Genomic DNA, 24,594 nt, shown 5'->3' on the forward strand with positions numbered 1-24,594 from the left:
AACTTTGCCAAAGTCGTGGATGGTGTCCACGAGATCCACTAAATTCTACCTCAATCCCGTAAATAATTCAAAACCTACCCCAAAGCTATCCCGGTAATTTTTCCCCATGTGAGAGTAAACATGAAATACTCACAAGCATTTACCTATTAAATGAAAAGAAGGAGGTTTATTAAAAAACGTTAAAAAGCATCAGCTCGCTTAGTGCAAGGTCTAGTACCCGAAGAAATTGTAACGTTAATTCTTTTTATAAAAAAATTAACCGTACAAACTTTAAATTATATTTTAATAAAATATTATTAACCTTACAACTAATATAGACCTTACATTCCAATATTTGAAAGCAATGTTATTAAAACCAGTTCGGACCGGCCGGTTCAATCGGAGAACCGGTCAACCGGTTCCATAACTGGTATGAAATAAGTGTTGTGCCGGCTAAGCATCAAAACCGGTGTAAAACCGGTGAACCGTGTCAAAACCGGTGACCCGGCCGAAATTTGATTGAAGCGGCCGGTTCATACATGTAATTTTAAAGAACCTCACATAGGCACATACCACATAGAATTAGAAGATGATGATGATGCACAACTAATAACTATTTTATTTTTTATTTTTTTCATACATGTAATATTTTTTATTGCATTATCAGTTTTGGTTCTAATAACTAATTTATTTTATTGTTAACTTGTACGAAAATTGATGTATGAAAAAAAATGATATTGTTGTAGATCAATTAAATTTAGAAGATGATGATGATGCAATGTGAGCCTAGTTGAAGACAACATTAGTCAAGCTTTGGACTTAAATGGTGAAGAAATTGAACCTCAATACGAAACAACTTTCACTATTTGGTGTTAAAGTTTTAAATATATAATATGTTTTGTAGACTGAGTTATGAACTTGCGTCATATGTTTCGAGTTTGTTAAGTAAGACAAGTACTTGTGAATTACTATTTGTATTTATAATTTAGACTTTGGATTTATTAAAGTTGTTTGTTTATGAGAATTTTTACTTTGACTATAAATATGAATTATAAATTTGAGTATCTACTTATTAGATAATTTTTTTTACAGGTTTACACATATAAATATAAGCATGTATGTCCAGTTTAACCGGTTTAATCTCATGCGGTTTAATTACTGAACCACTGGTTGAACCACTAAACCACTAAATCAGTACCCTCACCGGTTTGATGACCGGTCCGGTTTTAATAACATTGTTTGAAAGGATCTCAACCCCAACTCAACTCACCTCTAACCCACATAAAATATATATAATTTAAATCTATGACCCACATAATATATAAATTATATATAGTTTAAATCTATGTTTTTGGATACTAGAATATATACCATAATCTTTTATTCCATTACTCATTTTCAATTCATATCTCCTCTATGATTTGACATACATTGAATCTTGTTCTTAGGTTGCCATCGAGCTCTTTTACCATATAAGTGTTATTGTTCTCTACTATGTTTGAAAGATCATTGAATATTATTTTTAATTGACCTGAATATTGTATTTTTCATTAATGCCAATACTTTATTGGTCCATATTTCACTTTAATATTAGACTAAAAATTTGTCAGCTTGTAAAAATCATATTGAATATATAGGTGTCCATACAAAATATTGGAAATAAGACATCTCCATTCATGAGTTAATGTGTTCTTCTATGTAATAAATGGAAGAAATATATAAGTGAACTTGACATTAAATTTTGACACAAAACCTGAAAACATTAGATATATGAGTTTATCCACTTATATGATTTTCAATTTACATATTTTCATATACAATAATACTAAAATTTATATGAGTTATAATATAATTATTTTTCTGAAATATATATTTGTTTTGTCATTAATCCGAGATATTCTTCTACCTAACTATTATGAAGATCATCTTCATTTCATTATTGGTTAGTTCATTTCTCTCGATCATTAGTTTTTAAACAAAATGTAGTTTAATATTGTTATTAAATCTATGGCTTTCCATGGTTAAAAAATCTCTTGATGAAGCAATAAGCAAGAAGAGAAAAGATTCAATGAATAAAAAACGTTTATTACTTGAGTAAGAGAAAGAAGATCAGTGGTTATAAAGGAAAATCTCTACACACTATTAAAGAAACACTAGCTACCTATTTATAGGAAGTTAGTTGCTAAACTAACTCCACTAACTATACTGAAAAGGAAAAACGAAAAACAAAAAGAGAATGGGGAAATGGGCCAAGAAAGAAAACTAAAGCCCATTGATCTAATAACCAGAAAAAAAGAAGATGAAAAATAGACTAAGTTATTTTTTCATTTTTCCTCAACACCAAGCTTCCTTCTTCAATGTTGTTTCGATTAGATTTAAATATGTTACTTTCTAATAGTCCCCCACAAGCTATCATGTGAATGTCAAACATGTCAAGCTTGGAATGAAAATTTCTGAAAAGATAATGGGATAAGGCCTTTGTGAATATGTCTGCAATCTGAGAATCAATGGAGATGGGCAGCAAGGGGATGATTCCTGATTGGACCCTTTCACGAACAGAATGACAGTCTATGTCTTTTATCTTCTCATGGAAGACAGAGTTAGTAGCTACATATAAGGTTGATTGGTTGTCACAATACAATATCATGGAATCAAAATGGCTCACTCCAAGATCATGAAGAAGGTGTATAAGCCATTGTGCTTCACAAGCAACAAGGGCCATGACCCTATATTCAGCTTCAGTTAAAGATCTCAGAACTGTCTTTTGCTTTTTGCTCTTCCAACATATGAGGGAGTTATCCAGATAAAAGCAATATCTAGACACTGATATTCTAGTGTCTATGCAGGCACCCCAGTCAGAATCTGTGCAACCCTTTATCTTGAAATCACAGCTAGATGGAAAGAAAACTCCAATGCCAACAGTGCTCTTTATGTATCTTAAGATCCTCATGGCAGCCTCTAAATGTTTATCAGTTGGTGTAGCTAGAAATTAACTTAAATGACCAACTGCAAAACTCAAATCAGGTCTAGTGTGAGTTAAATAAACAAGTTTCCAATCAATCTTCTATAGAAATTAGGATCATGTAAGAGATCACCATATTTGGAATATATTAGTTTGGTAGAATACTTCATAGGAGTAGAACAAGGTTTGGTTGCAAGCATCCTTGTTTCTTGCAATAGATTAAGAGTGTACTTCCTTTGATAAAGAAGGATGCCTTGTGCAGATCTAGCTATCTCCATCCCTAGAAAAAATTTCAATCTGTCAAGATCCTTTATGCTAAATTCAAAGTCTAGCAAGTGTTTCATGTTATCTATTTCATTCGTGTCATTTCCAGCTAAAATAATATCATCAACATAGATAAGTATTGCAATAAAATTAGAGTTATAAGACTTAATGAACATAGAATAATCATCATTAGACTTAGTATAAGCAAAATGTATAAGAAAACTAGTGAGCTTATCATGCCACTGTCTACTAGCTTGTTCCAAGCCATAAATGGACTTTTGTAACTTACAAACAAGTCCTGGATTCTCAACATGAACACCAGGGGGGAACTTTCATGTAAACCTGCTCCTTTAGGTTCCCATAAAGGAAGGCAATATTTATGTCTAATTGATGGAGATGCCACTTATATGTAGAGGATAAAGAAATAATGACCCTTATGGTGGTCATCTTCACTACAGGGCTAAAAGTCTATAAGAAATGCACACCTCCAGTTTGGGTGAAGCCTTTAGCCACAAGTCTAGCTTTATGCCTCTCTATAGAGCCATCAGACCTATACTTGATTTTAAATACCCATTTACACCTTATTGCTCTTTTGTTGTTGGGTAGTCTAGTTATGATCCAAGTCTTATTGTCCTAAAAAGCATTAAGCTATTTCTTGATAGTCTCTCTCCAACAATCAAATTTTATAGCATCATTATAATTAGCAGGCTCACTGTTGGAAGAGATGCTCATAGAATAGCGTTTGTGATCATATGATAGTCTATCATAAGAAAAGTTGTTGTCTAAGGGATATCGAACAAAAGGGCAACCAATCATTCTAGAATTACCTATGTTGGTGGATGTAAGCATGGAGCAATGATAGTCCTGAAGGTAGTAAGGTCTTTGTCTATGTCTAAGAGATTGTCTAGTCATAGATGCATTGAGTTCATCATGATCAATTGTGTTATAAGTATTGCTATCACAAGAGGATTGTGTTATGAGTTCATCATGAGTAATGTTAGTGGGATCATAGTTGTTATCTTGACCAGAACAGTTCTCAACAGAATTATCCTTAGAATTGTCAAGCATTTGTTGGGTTGAGTTAGAAGCAGGGCCATGTATGTTTTGCGTGTTGACAACATCATTGGGAGTAGAGGCATAGATTCTGTCAATGACAGGTCTTGGTTCAAAATTTTCTTTAGGACAATTTTTGGTTTTGACATCATCCTTGTAGGGAAAGATATGTTCATAAAGTATGGTGTTTCTTGATAATAAAACTTCATAAGTATTGATATCCATTACGATGTAGCCTTTTACTCCTTGTTTTAGGCCAAGAAAGATGCACTTTCTTGATCTGTGGTCCAACTTCTTCCTGTGAGGTAAGGGTACGTGCATAGCATAAGCATCCAAAGACTTGTAGGTTGGAAAGATTGGGAACATTATTGTACAAGACAACATAAAGATTCCTATTGGATAAGTATTTTGCAGGTTATCTGTTTATCAAGAAGACAATATGACTAGTAGCATAGTTCCAAAGGCAGTGAGGTAATTCAGATTGAACAATGAGAGACATTGTTACACCTAGTATATGTTGATGTTTTCACTCAACTATACCATTATGTTGGAGCGTCTCAACACAACTAGTTTGGTGCTCAATGCCATTCTTTGCATAAAATTCATTCATATGGAATTCCTTACCATTGTCACTTCTAATACTCTTGATTTTTAATCCAAATTGAGTATTGACAAGTGAAGCAAAGTTTCTGATTAAGTTAGGAAGTTCTGATTTGGCTTTCATGAAGTAAATCCAAGTAAATATGGATTTATCATCTACAATGGTTAGGAAATACCTATGTCCTAATGTTCTAGGCGTAGAGAAGGGACCTCATATGTCCATATGCAATAAATAAAATATATGAGCAGATTTAGAAATGTTATTGCTATAAGGTAGTCTTTTCTGCTTAGCTAATTGGTGGACATAGCAAGGTATATCAACTTTATTGCACTTAACAGCAGGATAATATTTCTGCATTATTGTGATTTTTTCATGTGAAAGGTGTCATAGCCTATTATGCTAAACATTTGAATCATATTCGGTGAATGAACCAATTCTATATTGTTTGTCAAAAGGTCTTGTTATATACTTAACATGATTCCTTATAGGATGGTTATTCGAGCATGATCGATTATCTTGTTTGCTTGGTATTTGGTTGTTACCGGCCTGCACATATTGGATGGCTCGTGACTGTCCTAAAATCAGAATAGAACAATAATAATTAATTAGTTGAACCAATTAATTAGATATAACACAATTAAAATACAGAGATGAATTATAGAAATGAAATTAGCCACCATTTGATTATGGAGATGATAAACTGAAAGTAATTGAAAATGTGGTTGAAAGGCATTATTTTCAACTAAATGAAAAATTTGGACAAACACAAAAGGCATCATATTTTTTCATTTTCCTTATTCACAATTATGGACCGGAACTTATTAATCATCTCACTATTATCATTTGTCAATGTTTTAATTTTAAACAACTTAGAAATCTCCTTATACAATCAAGCATAAACTCACCCTAAATAAATTAAAGATGCTCAATCATAATTTAAATTCAAAAGTCACTAAAATAACATTTAACATTAATGTAAAAATTCATAAAAACCTAAATTTGAATTGACAAAAAAAAATGTATACATTGATAGTATAATTTTTTTTTATATTATCACTATATCATCTATTATTTATTTTATTTTCAATTATCATTAATTCTTAAACAAAAGTAGTAGTATAAATGAATGGTGGATAATGCATTAATTATATATAAATCTTTACACTGTTAGATCATAAATTACACTCATTTGAAATTTTAAAAAGAACAATCATGTCAAAACATTCTATCTTGATCAATCGTTGATGTTGGATAGTCAAAAATAACAAAAGTGATCAAGTTAGTCTCATCAATTATCCTAACCTTTGTTCAGTATTTGACCATGATCTTTTAAAATTCTTACATCACATAAAATACAGTAATAAAGTCACAAGGCCAGGATAAATAACATTCTGACACGTGCAAGCCAAATACCACTCATCACATGCTTTAAGTAATTATTAAGGACTAAATGGTTCCCAAAATTTAAAGCTTCAATTTTAAATCATGTTGTGTATTATTAATTATTACAATCTCAACTTTTAAATCCTTAACCTCCACAATGTTTTCTTTGGTGTCAAGCTCAATATATAGAGGTTGTAATGCCACTTTCTACTATAAAAAACTCTACACTAAATATTATATATATATATACACACACGAGGAACCCAATTTAAATTATATTAATTACACTCAATCTCAGTCATTCATTTACTTAAATCTAACAGACCGAATAAGTGAAATTAATATAACTTAAATTGGATTTAAACACATCCCTTATATATATATATATATATTAATTAGACACTTGCATTTTTTAATGAGTTTAAATTTAATTACCAAATTCCATATTTCCATGTGAATTATTAATAAAATGGAAAAAATAAGAGAAAAAAATGTATAGACTGCACAATATAAGAATTTTATAAACTATTAGACCATTATCTATTTTTAATTATTATTGATTTTTTTTAAAAATAATACAAATGAAACGGTGTTGTATTAACCATGTTACATTGACCGATGCATATGTATTAAGAGTAATGTTATATCATTTTACTAAATTCTCATACTAATCATCTTATTAATATGAAAACAACATATGTTACTTAGAAATCAATCACTAATAGATAAAATATGACATTGTATCATATGTCATTTTTTATAGTTAAGAAGACTAGTAGGAGGATTTTATGAAAAATATATATAATGTTTTATATATTAAACTTCAAAAAGAATATAATTATTATTTCCATTAATACGATCATGGATGGTCTATGATAGGACCCTACAGATTCTGATGTACAAGAGTAGTGGTGGGTGCAAAGTTGTTAGTCCAGGATGCGGCGTTGAATGGTTAATAATTAGGTTGTGCAACTCATAGATCCACTTCTTTCCCTTTCCATCCACTTTTCAAATTCTCCTCCTCCTTCTTCATCTCGTACGCTCTCTCTCCCTACTCTTACTTATACTTTTTTATGACCTCAAGGTCATGAATGCTACTTAAGGTTGTGTACATCTATATTTCCCGACCGAACACCTATATATATATATATATTTATTATGAAGTCTCCTGTGTAGCGTATTTTGTGAAGTGGAAATGAATATGTTGGTTATAATGATTGCTATCACAATCATTAGCCTTTTCAATTTTACATCATGTTTACCACACACATGAATATCAATTTGCTTCATAAACCCTAATATTAGAGCTTCTTTGTGCTTATAGTTTCCTTTAGATGCACTATGAAATTTTCAATAAAAAGGGGAGGGGGTTAGCTATTAGTTAGGGAGAATGATATTAGTTGTAATAAGTTATGGAAGTGAAAAGCTTTGTATTCGTAATTTCGAATTGTTTGGATATGTATTATTTCGTTCTATTTTAATGAGTTAGGGCTGCAATATTTTCAAAATTATTGGTGATATGATGTTAGTAATATAAAGTAGAGGCTTCTTATTCTGTGTAGCTCATTAGTGGTTAGGTATTACTTTGGTGGTTATGATTATATGGCTGATGTATTTCTCATTGTTCTATTGAAGCGGGCCGAGCATTGCGAGGAAAAGGAGGGAGAAGCTTGATTCTGTTTTTTTCTGGATTTCACTGTATACAACAAAAGTTTCACCCAGTATGGAAGCCGAAAAATCTAATGATTCAAAGGCTGAAGAACTAAAGCTCCTAGCCAATGAAGCATTTAGTGGTAATTAATACTCAGAATGTTTCTTGTGATAAATTTCAGCTGATAATTTAATCCGACTTAAGTTTGCACTTTGCAGTAGCATTTTTGTATTTTCATGGTTGACTATCACACAATTAGAGCTAATATTAGACGTGTTTTTGCATTGAAAATCTCACATTGTGTTTTACCCTTACGAAGTTATTGAATGGTGATGTTATATATTAAAGAAGAGATTGTTAATGGTGTTTGTGATGATGTGCTACTGTTTTAACACCTTTCCTTTCTAGCATTTGCTGATCTTGGGAGTTTCATTTTCAGCCCGGAAATATTCTCAAGCTATTGATTTATATACACAAGCAATTGAGCTCAAAAGTGAAAGTGCAGTTTACTGGGCTAACCGTGCATTTGCCCATATTCGGCTAGAAGAATATGGTAGTGCAATAGAAGATGCTACAAAGGCTATTGAAGTTGATCCTAAATATTCAAAGGTACTCTGATTCCTGAAACTTTAGAGTATTTCCTGCGTCCAGTTATCTAGAAAAATGTCCTAATTTTGATTTGTTGTTATAGGGTTATTACAGGCGAGGTGCTGCGCATCTAGGGCTGGGAAAATTCAAGGAAGCACTGAAAGATTTTCAGCAGGTAACTATATTCAATTAGAAATTATAAATGTTGTCTCAAATAGATTGGAAGGAAGGAGTTTGGGTTGAAAACAACATCTTCATATTAGCAGGCAGTCGCATTGCAAAACTGGAGAACATTGATAGGTTAATATTCATAGTCCTTCCATTAGTCATGCTGATAAATTGTACAAAAGAAAATTTTGGAACCGGGAGATGCAAAATTGATCATAGTATCATATTCTCTAAAGTTGCCCATTTAGTACATCATACGAATCATTATTAATATTTGTACTCTAGAGAAGCTGGCAAGAAGGGGCAAGGGACTTGCGTGCCAAAAACTGAGAATATGTGATAGAACCTGCAACCCAAAATAAGTATTATTTACTGAAGTACTGAACTTAGTTGTATATTTTCCTGTTCTGGTATCGGCATGATATCAGTCCAAAAAATGGATTACAGCTATTGTAAGAGGAAGGAAAAGAAAGGACAAGAGAAAGAAAGATAGATAAGTTGCAGGTACTTTGAGGGACCTACTTCTTCCCTGCCCAAAACCACACTCAGTTCTTGCTTACCGTCTAACAGAATCCATTCCCTGCCGCCACCTGCCATGTGGGTAGGTTGTTAACAGCCCATTCTTTTATTGATGCTCTCTTCGTTGTGCATGTGAGTCTGCACTCCCATGCTCCTCTTCCATTTCTGTGCCGTATCAATATTTCTCAGCTCTTTAAAAAATCATGCAGCTTGGATTTAGACAGACTTTAATGAGAAGTACTTTTATGCTTCTGATAATTTGTTTTGTTCAGAGGCCAAATAATTGTTAGTACAATTTCTTGATAATGACAAGAAAGAATTGCAGTAAGTTACTTGAAAACACTTGGGTATTTATAAAATAGTCTTCATAGAAGCTTCAAGAGTTTAGAGATGAATAATGATAAGAATTCTTGGTGTCTAAAGGTTGTGCCAACTAACGGTATAGGCATTTGGGAAATCGATGACGGATGACCTAAATAAGTATTTGGTTAAGGGTTGTAAAAGGCTAGCGGACAGTTTGTCCTCTTTCATGTGCAATGACATTTGAACATCCTGTGTTTCTGTAGTCTAATTTATAAAAAAAAAACTAATGATCATTGCAGATTATAGTTTCAACTAATGAAACATATTAGTAGTTACCTACTTAACATGGTCTAAGAGTAAGACACAACAAAGTACACATGGCAGCATAACAAATCAATGAATACAGGAAGTGTTTGCTATTGAAATAACATGATTTCCATCAGCTATATCTGTAAATAACATGCTATCAAATTATATTTGCAAATAGTTAACGAGTTGAATTTGAAATTAGCCACTAAAAGCTTCTACACTTTATATAACAGAAAAATGCAAGTATTTTGCATTGTCCACTCCTGCATTCAAAAGTTTACAACTTATATTTAAATAATGAATGATGATTCTAATTAAACAGTTTTATTTGCATTGTCCATCATCTACAATATTTTAATCTACACATTAAACAGTTTTATTAATCTGCAGAATTCAAATTGTAAAATCTTTTATGTGCATGGAGAATGAAAATATATTAGGGATAATGATGAATAAAAAAATAGTTTTATTAATTCTGCACATCCAAATGTGTATGGAGAATAAAAAAATATTTATAAAAAAGTACATACTAGAGGTAGTTAAGAAGAAAAGTATTAGGGATAATGATGAAGTAATTGAGGAAGGCGCAAAGAAAAAATGGAGAGTGGTTTTACAGATATATTGATATTCTTAATTTTCTTGAAATTCTATCACATCCTTATAAATTATATTTATTTATTTAATAAACATTTGACTTAGATAAAATATATTTTTCTGACAAAAATTGCAAGCTCAGAAGTCTCTGCTCTCTTCATTAATAGCATATATGTTTGTGCTTATATAGTCTGTTTTGTGGAACTGATTCTTACATTCTATATAGCACTGATCCAAATACGTATATCAGATATGATACATATATGATACAACAATACATATATTCTTGAAAATGTAGAATATAATATGTTTGGGATATGCATGTGAAATATGTGCATAAAATGCTATATCTTTTTTCTCTCACTACAAGTCCACTTGGTAGGTTGAATGTCATGTTTCTCTCTTCTATTTAATTGATTGTGTATTATGTTTTTCTTTCCTCTTCTAGCTTGGGTGTCCAAGGGATAACGAAAAATATTTGAAGAGTAACCGTACAATATCAAATTTATAATTTATTTACTTTCCAAAAAAATAATTTCAGTATTTTATGAATTCGTATCGATGAAGTATTAGAAAATATTGGTATCAAATACACAATGGATACGTGAATGATATTGAAGTATCGATGTTTTATTGCTTACAGTTCTCTCTTTCAGGAAGCTCATTGTGGCTTTCTGCAAATAGAAGCTGTCTTGTCAATTACTTCCTCACATTTACTGTTCTGTAACATGTACTTAATGCCCATATGCAAGTACTTTTGATTTAATATACTTATATTGAATAGGTTAAGAAAATGTGTCCAAACGATCCTGATGCAACAAAGAAATTGAAGGAATGTGAAAAAGCAGTTACGAAACTTAAGTTTGAAGAAGCAATTGCTGCTCCGGAGGCTGAAAGGCATTCAATAGCTGAATCCATAGATTACAAGTCTATAGGTATTTTTAGAATGGTTTATAAATTATTATCTTTATTTTATCATGTTTTCTATCAGACCCTTCCCTCTGTGCTCAATTTTTTCCTTTGATTTTTTTATTTGTATTTTATTATTTCATGCAACTATCTGTTAGTACTTTTTTATTTTGGATATGTTTGTATGCTTAGGTTACTGCTATTTCAGCTTAATTGTCTGACAAGTGAACTGATATTATATGTATAACACGCCCTTAAAAGAGTAACTATATCTTTATTTGTTTTTCATTACATTTGAGTTCAATGTCTCCTGTTATGGATGTCTTTTTTTATACAAAATAGTATTATTATATGAAAAGAGAAAAGTACAAAGGAGGAGGATAAGACATCCTTACAAAAAACAGATAGGAACAACTAAAACCTGAAGCACAAGGCCATGCAATAAAGTATGCCACACCCACTACATGTCTATCAAAGAAACATCACTAATGGGAGAAGCACAAAAGGGACGCCAAAAGAGTAACCCTATTACCAACAAAGGAGTCATTCTACTGTTCCTTTCTGTCCATTAAACCAAAATACAACAAACATAGAGCCCACCACAGAATTTTGGCATCTTTACAAGAGGCACGACCTCTAGATTAGTAAGTGGGAAATGATGCTCATGTTGTGAATATCTTTTGTCCTCAAGTTAAGCATTATTTCATTTAGATGCAGGTTTTCATGGATCTTGATATCCTTAATTTTGAAAATGGAGCATTTGCGTTTCTTGTCATTTCAATAATTAAGTTATGGATGGGATTTTCATTTTTTCACCATTCATCAAATTATATTAGTAGGTGTGATCCTTAGTTTTTGGCCATTTAATTATAGTTTGTTGATGGGATTTTCTCCTTTGTACGGTGGTTATTTTAGATGGTGTAGGATATCATTCAATATCTATTTTAATATCAATTATAGGAGAAGATAATTTAGTTGAGGTTAAGATAAGAGACACATATTACTGAAAATCTATTTGGTTTTATGTCGGGGAGGTCGATGATGAAGACTATATACTTGCTAGGATGATTGATGGAGAGATAATAAAGGAATCAAAGGGACAAGCACTTGATTTTTATTAATTTGGAGAAGGCGTATGATAAGGCGGCTAGAGAGGTATTGTGAAATACTCTAGAGAAGAGTGACTCAGTAGAACCTGTGACTATAGGTCCCGGTGGTAAAAAATTTGAGTCGTGGGAGTAAATGGAGTGAGTATTGAAGCTTAAATGGTGACACACTTAGTAAATTCATAGGCCCAAATAGGTCCATGTCAAGACTGGGGTGTTATAGATGAAATGAGTTAGGATTTCCTACATTCAAGCAATTAATGATATGTATGGTGGGATCAACATCGACGTGGAAACACAAGATGAGGACTTGGAAGATTTCCTTAATAAAGGGTCAACATTGAGCCGTACTTGTTTACATTGGTCTTGGATGTGCTTTACTGAGTATTTCCAAGATTTCCACAATGTATGTTTTTGTGGATTATATTATCCTAGTTGGACTGTTGGAGACTCAGTAGATGAATTAAATAGGAAGCTAGAAAGGTAGAAACGAGTTTTAGAAGCACATCACTTTCATATAAGTCGAAGTAAGACAGAGTATACAAAATGTAAGTTTAGTAAGAGATGGACAAGCCCGACTAAAGAGGTAAAAATTTGTAGATCATATCATCCCACAAGCCACTGGATTTAAGTACCACATGTCAATACTACAGAGTGATGAGGAAATTGAGGAAGATATAAACTATAGGATTCAAGCAGATGGATGAAATGGCGAAGCGCTTCATGTGTCATATGTGATAGAAAGTTGTCACTCAAACTTAAAGGAAAAATTTACCGCACAACTAGAAGACAGGCAATGTCATATGAGACTGAATGTTGGACGGCAAAATGTTAATAAGAGAATAATCTCAATTTAGCAAAGTTGAGAAATTTATTTTGGATGAGTGGACACACTAGATAAGATAAAATTAGGAATGAATGCATTATGGAGGAAACTGAATATTTACATACTTTTTTCATTATAAAAAATTGTTTTCAATCTTAAAAAGAAGAAGTTCACAGCGAAGGAGAGTGTCATCTCAATATGTAAGAAATGATTTTAAAACATTAAGATAATGTGTGTCCAATGCTTAATCTTTCTACTACAATCACTGGAAGCATAAGACAGAAAACTTTGGTGCATCCAGAAAGATTTAACGCTCTTTATGTATTTATTGCTTTGGAAATGTCCATGGTGGGACAAGAGCCTTGTTTTTGTACTGTATGGTTCTACTTCATTTTCTCAACGGTACAGGAGTCAAGAATAGCTTATCTATATAATGAGTATCTTTCAGATAGTTTTTGTTTATGATCGTATCTGCTATAGTATCTTCCTTTTACATATCTTTTTCAACCATTGATCATCAGTTTATTTAGTTTTTGTTCTCCCGTGAATTTTATCTTATATTTTCTGGTTGGGAAAATGACCTAGAAGTTTGGCTCCCCAAGATGCTTTTCATTTCACTTCAGATAATTTGTTTATCCAGATAATGACATAATTTAACCCAAAAAATAAACATAATTAACCACTGCCACTGGTCAAGAGGTTCTCCATTTCAGTTCATATATTGATTAATCAAGAATCAGACTAATTTAACTAATAATCTTCCCACAGTAAAGAAAAAATGTACCTACATTTGATATGTTCATAACTGTAAGCAGATTATTGGTTTTATATTAATTTCTTATTTGGTTAATCAATATGAACTGAAATAAAACATTTCTTGCCAAGCTGAACAAATGGACTACCACTTCCATGTTTTCAATCTCACCTTCTGCCTCATGTTTCTTCCTTTCACTCCTTGTCATTGGTATTTGGTAATTTAGAAGACAGAAAAGGGGCAAACAATGACATTTGCCAGAAGTTTTGAGTCTCATCTTGTGTTTGAAGTACGTGTCTTGCAAGTTAAAAATGTTTAAAAAGTAATCACATTGTGTATGGAACCATCCCTTTGTTTACATCTGGTATGATGCAAATGGTTTTTTGTCCCCAAGTGAATAGTAAGCACTTCCATCACATACCTTAATCAGCTTTTTTCACTTCACTAATTTCTTTCCATAAATTCTTGGGACATTTTTATGCCTTTCTATTTATAAATATTTTGATACATTAGTCATAATCTACTATAAATTGTCACGCTTTGTATATTGTATCATTTTAGGAAAGGGTCGCAATTCTTCGGTGCCCACCAAAATGGCCATAGCGGCAGTGACAGTAGCAGTTATGGCAGTGGTGGTGATGTTGTTCAGGTCATCAATGACCATAATTGTTGCTGCAATTGTGGTTGGTTTGCTGTTGCTCCTTGGGGCATTTGGGTGGAGTGGCCGCAATACTGGTATATGTAGGAGTCGTTTACATGACCCAAGTGTCAGCTTAAATTTAATCAAGATATAAAACTAATTATTCAGAGGATAAACTGTAAAAAACTGAGACTTTGATATAATCAATGGAATCATTATCGGTAATACTAGAAAATGTATTGCTTTGTTCTTCATAATGGAACATAATTCTTCATATCGGCTATTTTTTTTTTTAATAAATCAATCTTATACTCAACCGAAGGAATGAAAAGCCATATCGTGTCTTCAAGGAGTATTTCATTGGTTCATCCTTATGAGCATTGCTGTTGGATTTAATTGGGTATGTTTTCTGACAAATCATGGGAACAACTTTTTCACTTGTGAGGGTAAGATTGCATACATCTATCCTCTCCAAATCTCACTAGGTGGGAGCCTTGTGCACTGTGTCGCCTTTATGTTTTTTGACAAAGATAGTATATGCTTTGCCTTTATTACTTTATTTGTAAGAGTATATTTTATCTAAAGCAGTCAATTGATAAGTGTAAGAAGGGGAGATAAGTCACCCTCCTAAACAGACCAATAAAAAACTATTTATATGTTGTATCTATTTGTTCCTATTTTCCTATATGTTGTATCTACTATTCGGGTGTTCAATTGTTTTCCTGGGTTGGCATCCATGAACTATAAGTTCATTAATTTGAAAGATTGTTGAACATGTATTTTATAATTATATTCGGATTTGGTAGAGATAATGTAATTTCCCTGATCTTCAACCTTACTTTTATAGGATTATTAATTTCAAGGACTACAAGGAACATATTTACCAATAACTATTCCTCTTAACAGCTATGCTTGGTCCTTCCTGTTAGTTTTGTTTAGTTCTTATTTTTATATTGGGTTGTAAAATTTATAACCCCCATAATTTTTCCATTCTATATTTTACCATTAAACTAATTTCAAGTTCTATTGTAACATTTGATTTGTTAGCCTGAAATTTTTATGTGCTCCATTTTTTGCTAGATGTTGAGCCACAATACTCAGGAGCAAGAATAGAGGGGGATATTATTACTTTAGATTTTGTGAAGAAAATGATGGACGATTTCAAAAATCAGAAGTCCTTACATAAACGGTATTGAATGAAGAAATCAAGAAATTCCATTCTATATTTGTTGGTTTCATTAAGTGTTATTGAAGCGGCTTTGATTTTTGTCCTGCTTCAATGTTTTAGGTATGCATACCAGATTGTGTTGCAAACTAGAGAGAGATTGCAAGCTCTGCCTTCTCTTGTTGATATAAATGTTCCTGATGGCAAACATTTTACCGTTTGTGGCGATGTGCACGGTCAGGTAATTGGTTTATTATATAGTCTTTGAAATGTTTAGAATATTTGCACCACTGAACTAACTCAAGTTGAGAGGGTTTGCTGCTTTTCGATATTTGAGGAATAGAATTGTTTTATAGCCTCTTTTTGCTTCGTCAATATATCTCTGACCATTATGCCTGGAAAGTTATTTCAAATTTATGAATGTCTTGGTTGTTGTTATTGTTGATATAAATGAGAATTCCTTGTGTGCATTTTGGACTAAGAAACCCCTTTGAAATGACTACTTTATACCATGAGAAGTAGAAGCAAATATTTCCCCTTACATTTTTTGCGTTATACATCAATAAGCAGCAAATTACCTACAACATGCATTGCATACCACAAAAGTCCTTCCCAATTTAACTCCTACCAATACCTCAGAAATGATACTAGAAACTAAAATTGTTTCTGTTGTAGTATTACAACTATTAAAGGAAATTAAGCTTTTTCAATAACATTTATAATAAGAAACAAGCTTTAAAGAAGTGGCCCTGAGAAGAAGAGTCATCCCAATTCTTACTTGAAAAACTATTCTCACCATTGCAGAGGATAATATTTCCATAGCAAGGTGAACGGTAGCAGTTATGCTAGAAAAACAATATTTGATGTCAATAAAATCTCACCACACAATTGTAGGGCATGGGGCTTATAATTTTGTCTTCTGTTATCCTGTTTCATTTCATGTCAGACGTGCTTGAATGTAAACGTTTTCATTAAATTGCCATGTTGCTTGGCTTTTGTGATATTTTTTTTTCTTTTAATTTTTAACATTTCAAATTTATTTATTTGTCTTTCATGGCTCCTGCAGTTCTATGATCTTTTGAATATTTTTGAGCTTAATGGGCTTCCTTCAGAAGAGAATCCATATCTATTTAATGGTGACTTTGTGGATAGGGGATCTTTTTCTTTGGAAGTCATCCTGACTTTGTTTGCATTTAAGTGCATGTCTCCATCAGGTAAACCCTTAATCTTTATCAGCAAGTTTTGTATATTTTCTGGAAACATTACGAATTTGTGATCTCTTAATCTCCTGATTAGATTCTTGTTAAAATCTGGTAGAATCAAAAAGACTTTCTTTCATGACATTACAAGTTCAAATTCATTACATTTCCTTTTGAATTTGAGTGTCCTTAGTTTTGGTAAATAGGTTTTATTGTTTCAAGTGATTTGTATATTGCTATTTGTCTGATTGGATTTGCATAATTCTTTATTTACTCCTTTCCCCACGTTCACTTGTTTAAAAGAATATTATACTGTTTGTCTTTGGTTATGATAATTTGTTTTGTTGTCAATTTTCAGCTATATATCTAGCTAGAGGTAATCATGAGAGCAAGAGCATGAACAAGATATATGGTTTTGAGGGCGAGGTGCGCTCGAAGTTGAGTGACTCATTTGTGGAACTATTTGCGGAAGTATTCTGCTCTTTACCTTTGGCTCATGTGATAAATCAGAAAGTTTTTGTAGTTCATGGAGGCCTTTTTAGTGTTGATGGGGTCAAACTCTCTGATATCCGTGCAATTAATCGGTTTTGTGAGCCTCCAGAAGAAGGTTAGATGCATCCTCCTCTTGTCTTTAATTGCCCTTAACAGTTAGTTAACAGTAATATCTAAATACCTCTAAACTTCATAATCTTGCACTACATAGTCCTAATTCCATCTGGATTTTTTCTCTTTCTCCCTTAGTATTGTAGTTTTATATTTATTGTATGTGCAGGGTTGATGTGTGAATTGCTATGGAGTGATCCACAACCTCTCCCAGGAAGAGGCCCAAGCAAGCGCGGCGTAGGTCTTTCTTTTGGCGCAGATGTAACGAAAAGGTTTTTACAGGAAAATAATTTAGGTATGTTTTCCGGTGGTGTGATACTTTACCTGTTCTTTTGATTCAGTGACTTAATGCAAATTACCAATTTACAGATTTAGTTGTGCGATCTCACGAAGTAAAGGATGAGGGTTACGAGGTTGATCATGATGGTAAACTCATAACTGTTTTTTCTGCTCCAAATTACTGTGATCAGGTAACCAAACCCATTACTTCTGTTAAATCATTTTTTGTAGTAATTTTGTCACATTTACTTGATTATCTATGAAGATTTGATGGGAGGGTGAAGGGGGGTGGGGAATTGATGGGATTCATGTAGTGAAAGTCCTATCACCATCTTAATAATTCATTTTAGGGTGCAGTCTGCAGTTCATTTTGTGTTTTATCAGATTCATTTTGAAAAATCATATACTTTATTTATGCCAGCCACACCAGAAGAAGAAAGGAAAATGGGTTGTCCCTTATAATCTATTCTTTAATCGTTGTGTGAGCCGTGCTTCATATATGGAAACATCATATTATTAAGATAATTGTGGCAATTAATCATGTTGCATTCTTAACCACGATGCTCTTCAAGTCCTATTTGTTATATTTTACCGCCTGTTTTATGTTATTTACTTGGACACTGCTACTTGGAAAGTGCTCACCTGTACTGAGCTTAGGTGTAAATTGAGAAAGTAAAGGTGTATCAAGCATTAATTAGTCTAAAATACATTAAAATCTCAACCAACTAAATGATCTAAAAATGGATACACACTTACTTTCTTACTTTACACCCAAAGTTGCTTTGGAGGAGCCATACGTAACTCGTCACTTTTCCTCCTATGAAGTATATTTGTTTGTCTCAGTCTCAGTTAAAATCTATAATGTTGGGCTTTCATTATATTCTGCAGATGGGTAACAAAGGTGCCTTTATTCGATTTGAAGCACCCGATTTGAAGCCTAACATTGTAACATTCTCTGCAGTGGTTAGTATCTTTTGCATTTTGTACTCGTTATGTTTGTCATGTTTTGCATTCTTAGAATAAGTAAACAAATAGTTCTGTTTTATCAAACAAATATTCCAGTGCATTGTCACAATTTAAGGACATCATATTTGACTCCTTAAGAATGTATCTTTCAATTTGTAAAGTAAACTAGTGTTAAGTGCTGACATTCTTTCTTGGGTCTTGGTTCACTTTGTTGAATTTGCAGCCACACCCTGATGTCAAACCAATGGCTTATGCAAACAACTTCCTTCGGATGTTTTCATAGCTTATATAGCTCACTGAAGCTGCCAATGGAATTGTGATGCTTTAGAATCTCTGTGGTGCCCTAAGGGCATGGATTCAGAAGGTGGCTAGAGAAGATGTGGTAAATGTTATTCATTGTTGTTATGTATAATATTTGTGATAACATTTTATTAATATTCATTTTTTTGACAGTCCAAATGTAACAAGCTATTGATTAGATTTGACTGTCAGTATGAAATTGAATTTAGATATTTGTTTATAAAAGAGACTATTTTTGCTTTACTGAACTAATTATATGTTACACTACATAGTTTACTTTTACCAATTTAAACTTTATCTTTACAAGCATTTTGTGACAGTAGTGATATAGTATCCATCTTTTTTACTTAGAAAACAAGGGTAAAGTTAGTGTAGAAGCACACAGAGCAGAGGTAAGTGGAAAATATCTGACGTAATTCCCTAACCTTATCCGGTATGGTCATGTATAGATCGATGTTTTAAATTGCACTTTGCAAATGTAATTGTGGTTGCAATATTATAGTTCTCAGAGTCTTTGCAACCACATCACAATCACATTTGTGGCACATCAAATATAGCCCTATCTCACTTTATAATTAATGTATCAGAAGACATACTTCACTTTCATCACTATGACGACTTCAATTGTAACCAAACAGCATTTGTAAGATATATATGCTAATTACTCCAACTTGAATTTTTTTGCCCAAAATTCAGAATGCAAGTCTCAAGGGACATATGAATCTATGGCATGTTGCCAACAGTTTTACAAGACCGGGACATTGAATCATATGCTGCATTTTCATGTTGTCTAGCAAAAAAAACCACATAAGTCAGATCAGCAGTCATAAAATTACTGCTATCACTCTATGCAGTTTATATTTAATGAGATCAACATTGATGGTCATAACTGGCAACTTTGGAACCATATCATAAACAAACGGGAGTGCTCCAGATTTAGTTTTTGGAATGCCTAAGTTTTCTATTTGTTATTTAGCATTTAGGGGATTTGTTTCAAGGATGAAATTGCATAGGGAATGACATTTCTTTAGTTTATTGTTAACCATGGGGATTTAAACATTGTGGATTAACCTTTCAAACCGTTTTTGTTATCCTTCCTTATATTGCTTCTTATAGACAACTATATTTGAAAATAGTATTTTCCATGATAAGTTAACAAACACAATTCAAACCCTCTTCTTGTATTCTCGAAAGGGTTGAACACTTGACAAATATTGAGATAGTACAATATAAAGCCATGAAGCATGAAGGACAAATGATCAAAATACCCCTCTCTTTGATAGAACAACTATGACTATTGGTATAAGAGGATGGTAACATTCCTAGATGCACAAAATATAGATATCTGGTAATTGATAGAGAATGACTATTCAAAAAAGGGTAATGTTGATGAAACCGTCCCTAGATGGACTCTTTATAAAAAGAGTGAGTATCAACTGAAGCTCAAAGTCAAACACTATCTGATTTGTGCTATCACTAAGATCATAGCATGAAAAGTTGCACAAATGCAACAATGCCAAAGAAATATGAGATACCTTGACATTTGCTCATGAGAACTCGTCTATAGTTAAAGAGTCAAATATTTGGAAGATTTCAAACTATCAAGAGACAATTGATAGACCACGATATAATCGAACAAATGTTTAGAAAATTTCAAACTATCTCAAATAGTCTCAAGTCATTGTGAAAGACATGAAAACAAAGATTCTTTGAGAAAGATCAAGAAAAGTCTCTCCAAACAGTGAAGACCAAAGTTAACTGCTATCCAAGAAGCTAAAGATTTAAACCATTCTTTCTTTAGAAGAGTTACTTGGATCCTTGAAAGTGCATGAGTTTCAGCTCAATGAATAAGACAACTCAAGAAAGGGAAAGTCACTTACCCTGAAAATAAAGAAGATTAACTCCTCAAAAAGTCAAAAGCCTTCAAAGCTGAAAACTCAAATGATGACGTTGTTCACTGAGGAAGAAAAAATGAACTCTTTTATCCTCAGAAAAATCATCAAATGTAGAGAGAGAAAAAAGAAAATTCATAAGAAAATAATTCAACATGATTCTAAGGAGGAGGAGGATGCAAAAAAAGATTATATGCTTTAGATGCAACAACCTAACCATTTCAAATGAAGACCTTCAGAAAGAAGAAAGGTCTCATAAACACATAGGAAGACCTGGACTTATCTTTTTTTGTTGTCACGAACCCATTTTCGGTTACACGATCTCTTAGAGTTGCTACTACATTTTATGGCAAAAAATATAGAAAAATATTTTAGTCCAATCACATTGGGCTATGGATTTTGATATCCGGATTCAAGAATCTGTTACGGATCAAGGAATGTATTAGCACATCGTCTGCTAATAATTAATCAGTACTCTTGATAATTGCATGATTTAAATACGATTGGTTAATTTAAAATTAAATTGTCTAAAAAAATAATGTTTTTTATTTTTATGCTTAACAAGATTAAATCTTGCTCCTACGTATCCCTAAATGCTTTAGGAAATTGACTACGTAGTTCTAAATTTTAAAATGGTTTGTTGGTAAATAATTAACTCCATAAAAAGGATGAAGCAACATAAACTAATGTTCGCACCACATCCCAATTTGAAAATAATTATAATATATTTTTTGTTATTTTATTGTTAATTTAGGAATTAATCGAATAAAAAGAAGCATCGTAACACGAAGATTCAAAGATAATATGAGGACAAAAAGTATTATCATGACCTTCCTCCATTATTTGATTAACTCCCAAACCAAATAATTATAAATTTTTTATAAGGAATAATAATATTACATAAAATTATTTTTGAACCAAACAATTTATTAAATTAGAAACATGTTATGAATATTTGTTTATAATAAATATTTCATTTTTTACTATAGAGAAAAACTAATTAGTTGCTAAAAAATAAAAAAGATTAGTTGATTGTTAGCTAAATCAAAGAGATTTTTGTCCTTTTTTATTATTACTTTTTATCTATGAAAGAAAAAAAATTAATTTTTATTTCCAAAAAAATTATTTCAACACAAATAAATTACATTAGAAAAAGTAATTAAGAAGAAAATTTACACCTGAACGGGCTTTAATAGAATGCAAAGGGGAGCAGCAAAGAAGGTCTATGTGTCAAGAAGCCACTGGTTAATGTTGGATGTGTGCCACGTGGACGTTTCTGTGAGAGGAAGCACTGTGCGTATAGAGAAATTGGCTACACAGTATCTGAGGGGGAGTATTGATCCTAGTGTGGTGGAGCCTACGCGCTGACATTTGCACCCTCATATTGAATGGAGGGATCAGCGGGTGCACGGTTCTGGAAATAAGCACGACAGCAGGGGATTAAAGGCTGGGAAAGGCACTGATTCAGTGCAACGATTCCACGAGTTTATGGAGGTCACATTCTGATTGGTGTCACATTCAGATTTACACCCGCCAATGTGTCACATTCTGATTGGTGTTTTTGGAGGTCAACAATGAGGCGGAAAAAGTATGCACGATGGATGATCACGAACCAACATAATGATGAGAGCATAGAACAAATAATGATCATACCCGTACTGGATCATTTGCTTTAATAAGCTTGGTACTTTTCTTCACAATGTTTATTTTTCTTTTTTTTCCTCTCATTTTCTCTCTACGGTATTTTTTTTATAACAAAAAAGAACTCCCTTCCTAATTCTTAATACACTTATTTATACTAAATCAACTTAATCCCTAAAAATGGTTAAACTAAAATTTGTTTAGATAACTCCCTATCTTCTTTGTGGGATTTTAACCTTCCCACTAAGTAAGATTTGACTTGATATTTTTTATTTTTCTTTTATTTTTGAAAATTAATAACAACACAATCAAATAATATCTTAATTGGCTTCTTTTTTTAATTGTCTTTTTTGAAAATCAATAATAACCCACTATCTCCTTTTCTCATTTTTCTAATATTTTTTCTTCTGAAAATGATATGGATATAAAGATACTTATTTTCTATTTAATAATTTCGCGTATTTATTTATCCTTTTTTTTAAATCTAGGTATATATTTGGAAATTATTTATAGTGGAAAAAATAGGTTTCCTGCTTTTTTTGGGTTTGACAAAAATGAGTGTTAACACTTTTCAAATGAGGGAAAAAAAAAAATAAGTCAACACATGATTCATAATACATGATATATAAGATGATAAGTATAATGAGGATGAGGTAAATGACTCTATCTTGAAGAATTAAATTAACAAAATTTGACCGATGTAAAGGCATTGAGAAAACTCAGTAAGTAAATATATAACTTAAGAGAAGTGAGCTAATTCAATCAATCTTTACTTGCATAATAGAAAGATTCACAGACTTATCTCTCCATTGAATCAAATTAGTCGTCATGAACCCATGCTAACTATTTCACTGTTCAAGATGACTTTGATGAACTCTTACATAATTCTTCCATACAAGCAATTCATATCAAAATCTTAGAAAAAAAATTCAAAACTATTAAGAAGATTATGGCTACATGCACATAAAATATGAAAATCTGATTTTTGATTACCAAAATCTAAACGTACAGAATGTAAGTTAGATGATAAGGTTATATTTGAGCCCAAGATTCTTGTGAGGTTGAAAAATTGAAACATGGAATATAGTCCTTGAAAATATGTAATCGACAGACATATCAAGTAGTTAGTTTTTTCTCCATTAACCACTAAAATTAATACATGTGTCCTATTTAATTATTTTTTATAAGAATATTTTTAAAACTTAAAAAATAGTATATTTATCATGATTTTAAATTTTTAATGTTTGATTGAGATAACTTATTTTCTGATATGTGAAAATACTTTATTCTCTAATTTTATTTAATTTTAACTCTTTTCTATCTCTAATCTTCTTTGTCAAGGGCTACCAATATGTGACCAGTTAACTTGGATAAACCATCGTACAAACATTATGAAATGAAGATGACTATTTATCTTGTTCAATTTCATTCATATTTTTTCCTCATAATTATGATAGTTAGTTAATGCTTTAGTATGTGTGATGACTAGATTTTCTAGCTAGTAACCAGAAAAATAGATACAAAGTAATTATCCAATGAATGACCATTATTCAAAGGGAAGTGCATTATAGCATCCTAAAGTTTGTGTGTGTGCAATTTATAGCCCTTGATATTTAAAAATGTGCATTTTCCCCCTCATGCTTAACAAATGTGGAGAACTAACCCTTTGTTAGTTTTTTGTTTAAATATAAGGAAATAACCATGTCCAAGACACATGACTTGTTTTGACAAGATCACACCCGATGAATTACTCCTCTCCTAACTCACATAAGAGCATATCTACTGTCTCACATGATATGTTTTTTATAATTGGTTGAAAATATATATTTAAATTAAAATTTTAATAATTAATCAATTTTTTATCCAATCACAACAACTGACACATTTTATGAGATAACATATTACTCTTATCTTTGACATGTATTTTCTCCCACAATTCC

General features: G+C 32.0%; 1 protein-coding gene across 3 annotated transcripts; it reads left to right on the forward strand.

The window, feature by feature from the left end:
• On the forward strand, positions 7,105-19,369 carry LOC109334806 (serine/threonine-protein phosphatase 5-like). Of its 3 annotated transcripts, none has more exons than XM_019570763.1 (14): positions 7,105-7,205; positions 7,878-8,035; positions 8,333-8,502; positions 8,585-8,656; positions 11,159-11,309; positions 14,531-14,704; positions 15,690-15,798; positions 15,898-16,015; positions 16,841-16,988; positions 17,332-17,580; positions 17,746-17,871; positions 17,946-18,046; positions 18,744-18,818; positions 19,045-19,369. In XM_019570763.1, the coding sequence occupies exons 1-14, from the start codon at positions 7,108-7,110 to the stop codon at positions 19,102-19,104; spliced, it is 1,809 nt and encodes a 602-aa protein (XP_019426308.1). In that variant the 5' UTR covers positions 7,105-7,107; the 3' UTR covers positions 19,105-19,369. The 3 variants fall into 3 exon arrangements, with proteins under 3 accessions (XP_019426308.1, XP_019426309.1, XP_019426310.1); XM_019570765.1 differs by having other exon boundaries at positions 7,145-7,278; XM_019570764.1 differs by lacking the exon at positions 14,531-14,704.

Source organism: Lupinus angustifolius, chromosome LG19, assembly GCF_001865875.1.
Source record: "Lupinus angustifolius cultivar Tanjil chromosome LG19, LupAngTanjil_v1.0, whole genome shotgun sequence".
In the NCBI taxonomy this organism is placed as follows: domain Eukaryota; kingdom Viridiplantae; phylum Streptophyta; class Magnoliopsida; order Fabales; family Fabaceae; genus Lupinus; species Lupinus angustifolius.

Bases quoted from the DNA above. Each gene is read 5' to 3' on its own strand.
- LOC109334806 (XM_019570763.1), top strand. From the start codon at position 7,108: ATGGTCTATGATAGGACCCTACAGATTCTGATGTACAAGAGTAGTGGT. The intron at 8,657-11,158 runs GTAACTATATTC...TATATTGAATAG, and splicing joins CACTGAAAGATTTTCAGCAG to GTTAAGAAAATGTGTCCAAA. The intron at 15,799-15,897 runs GTATTGAATGAA...TCAATGTTTTAG, and splicing joins CAGAAGTCCTTACATAAACG to GTATGCATACCAGATTGTGT.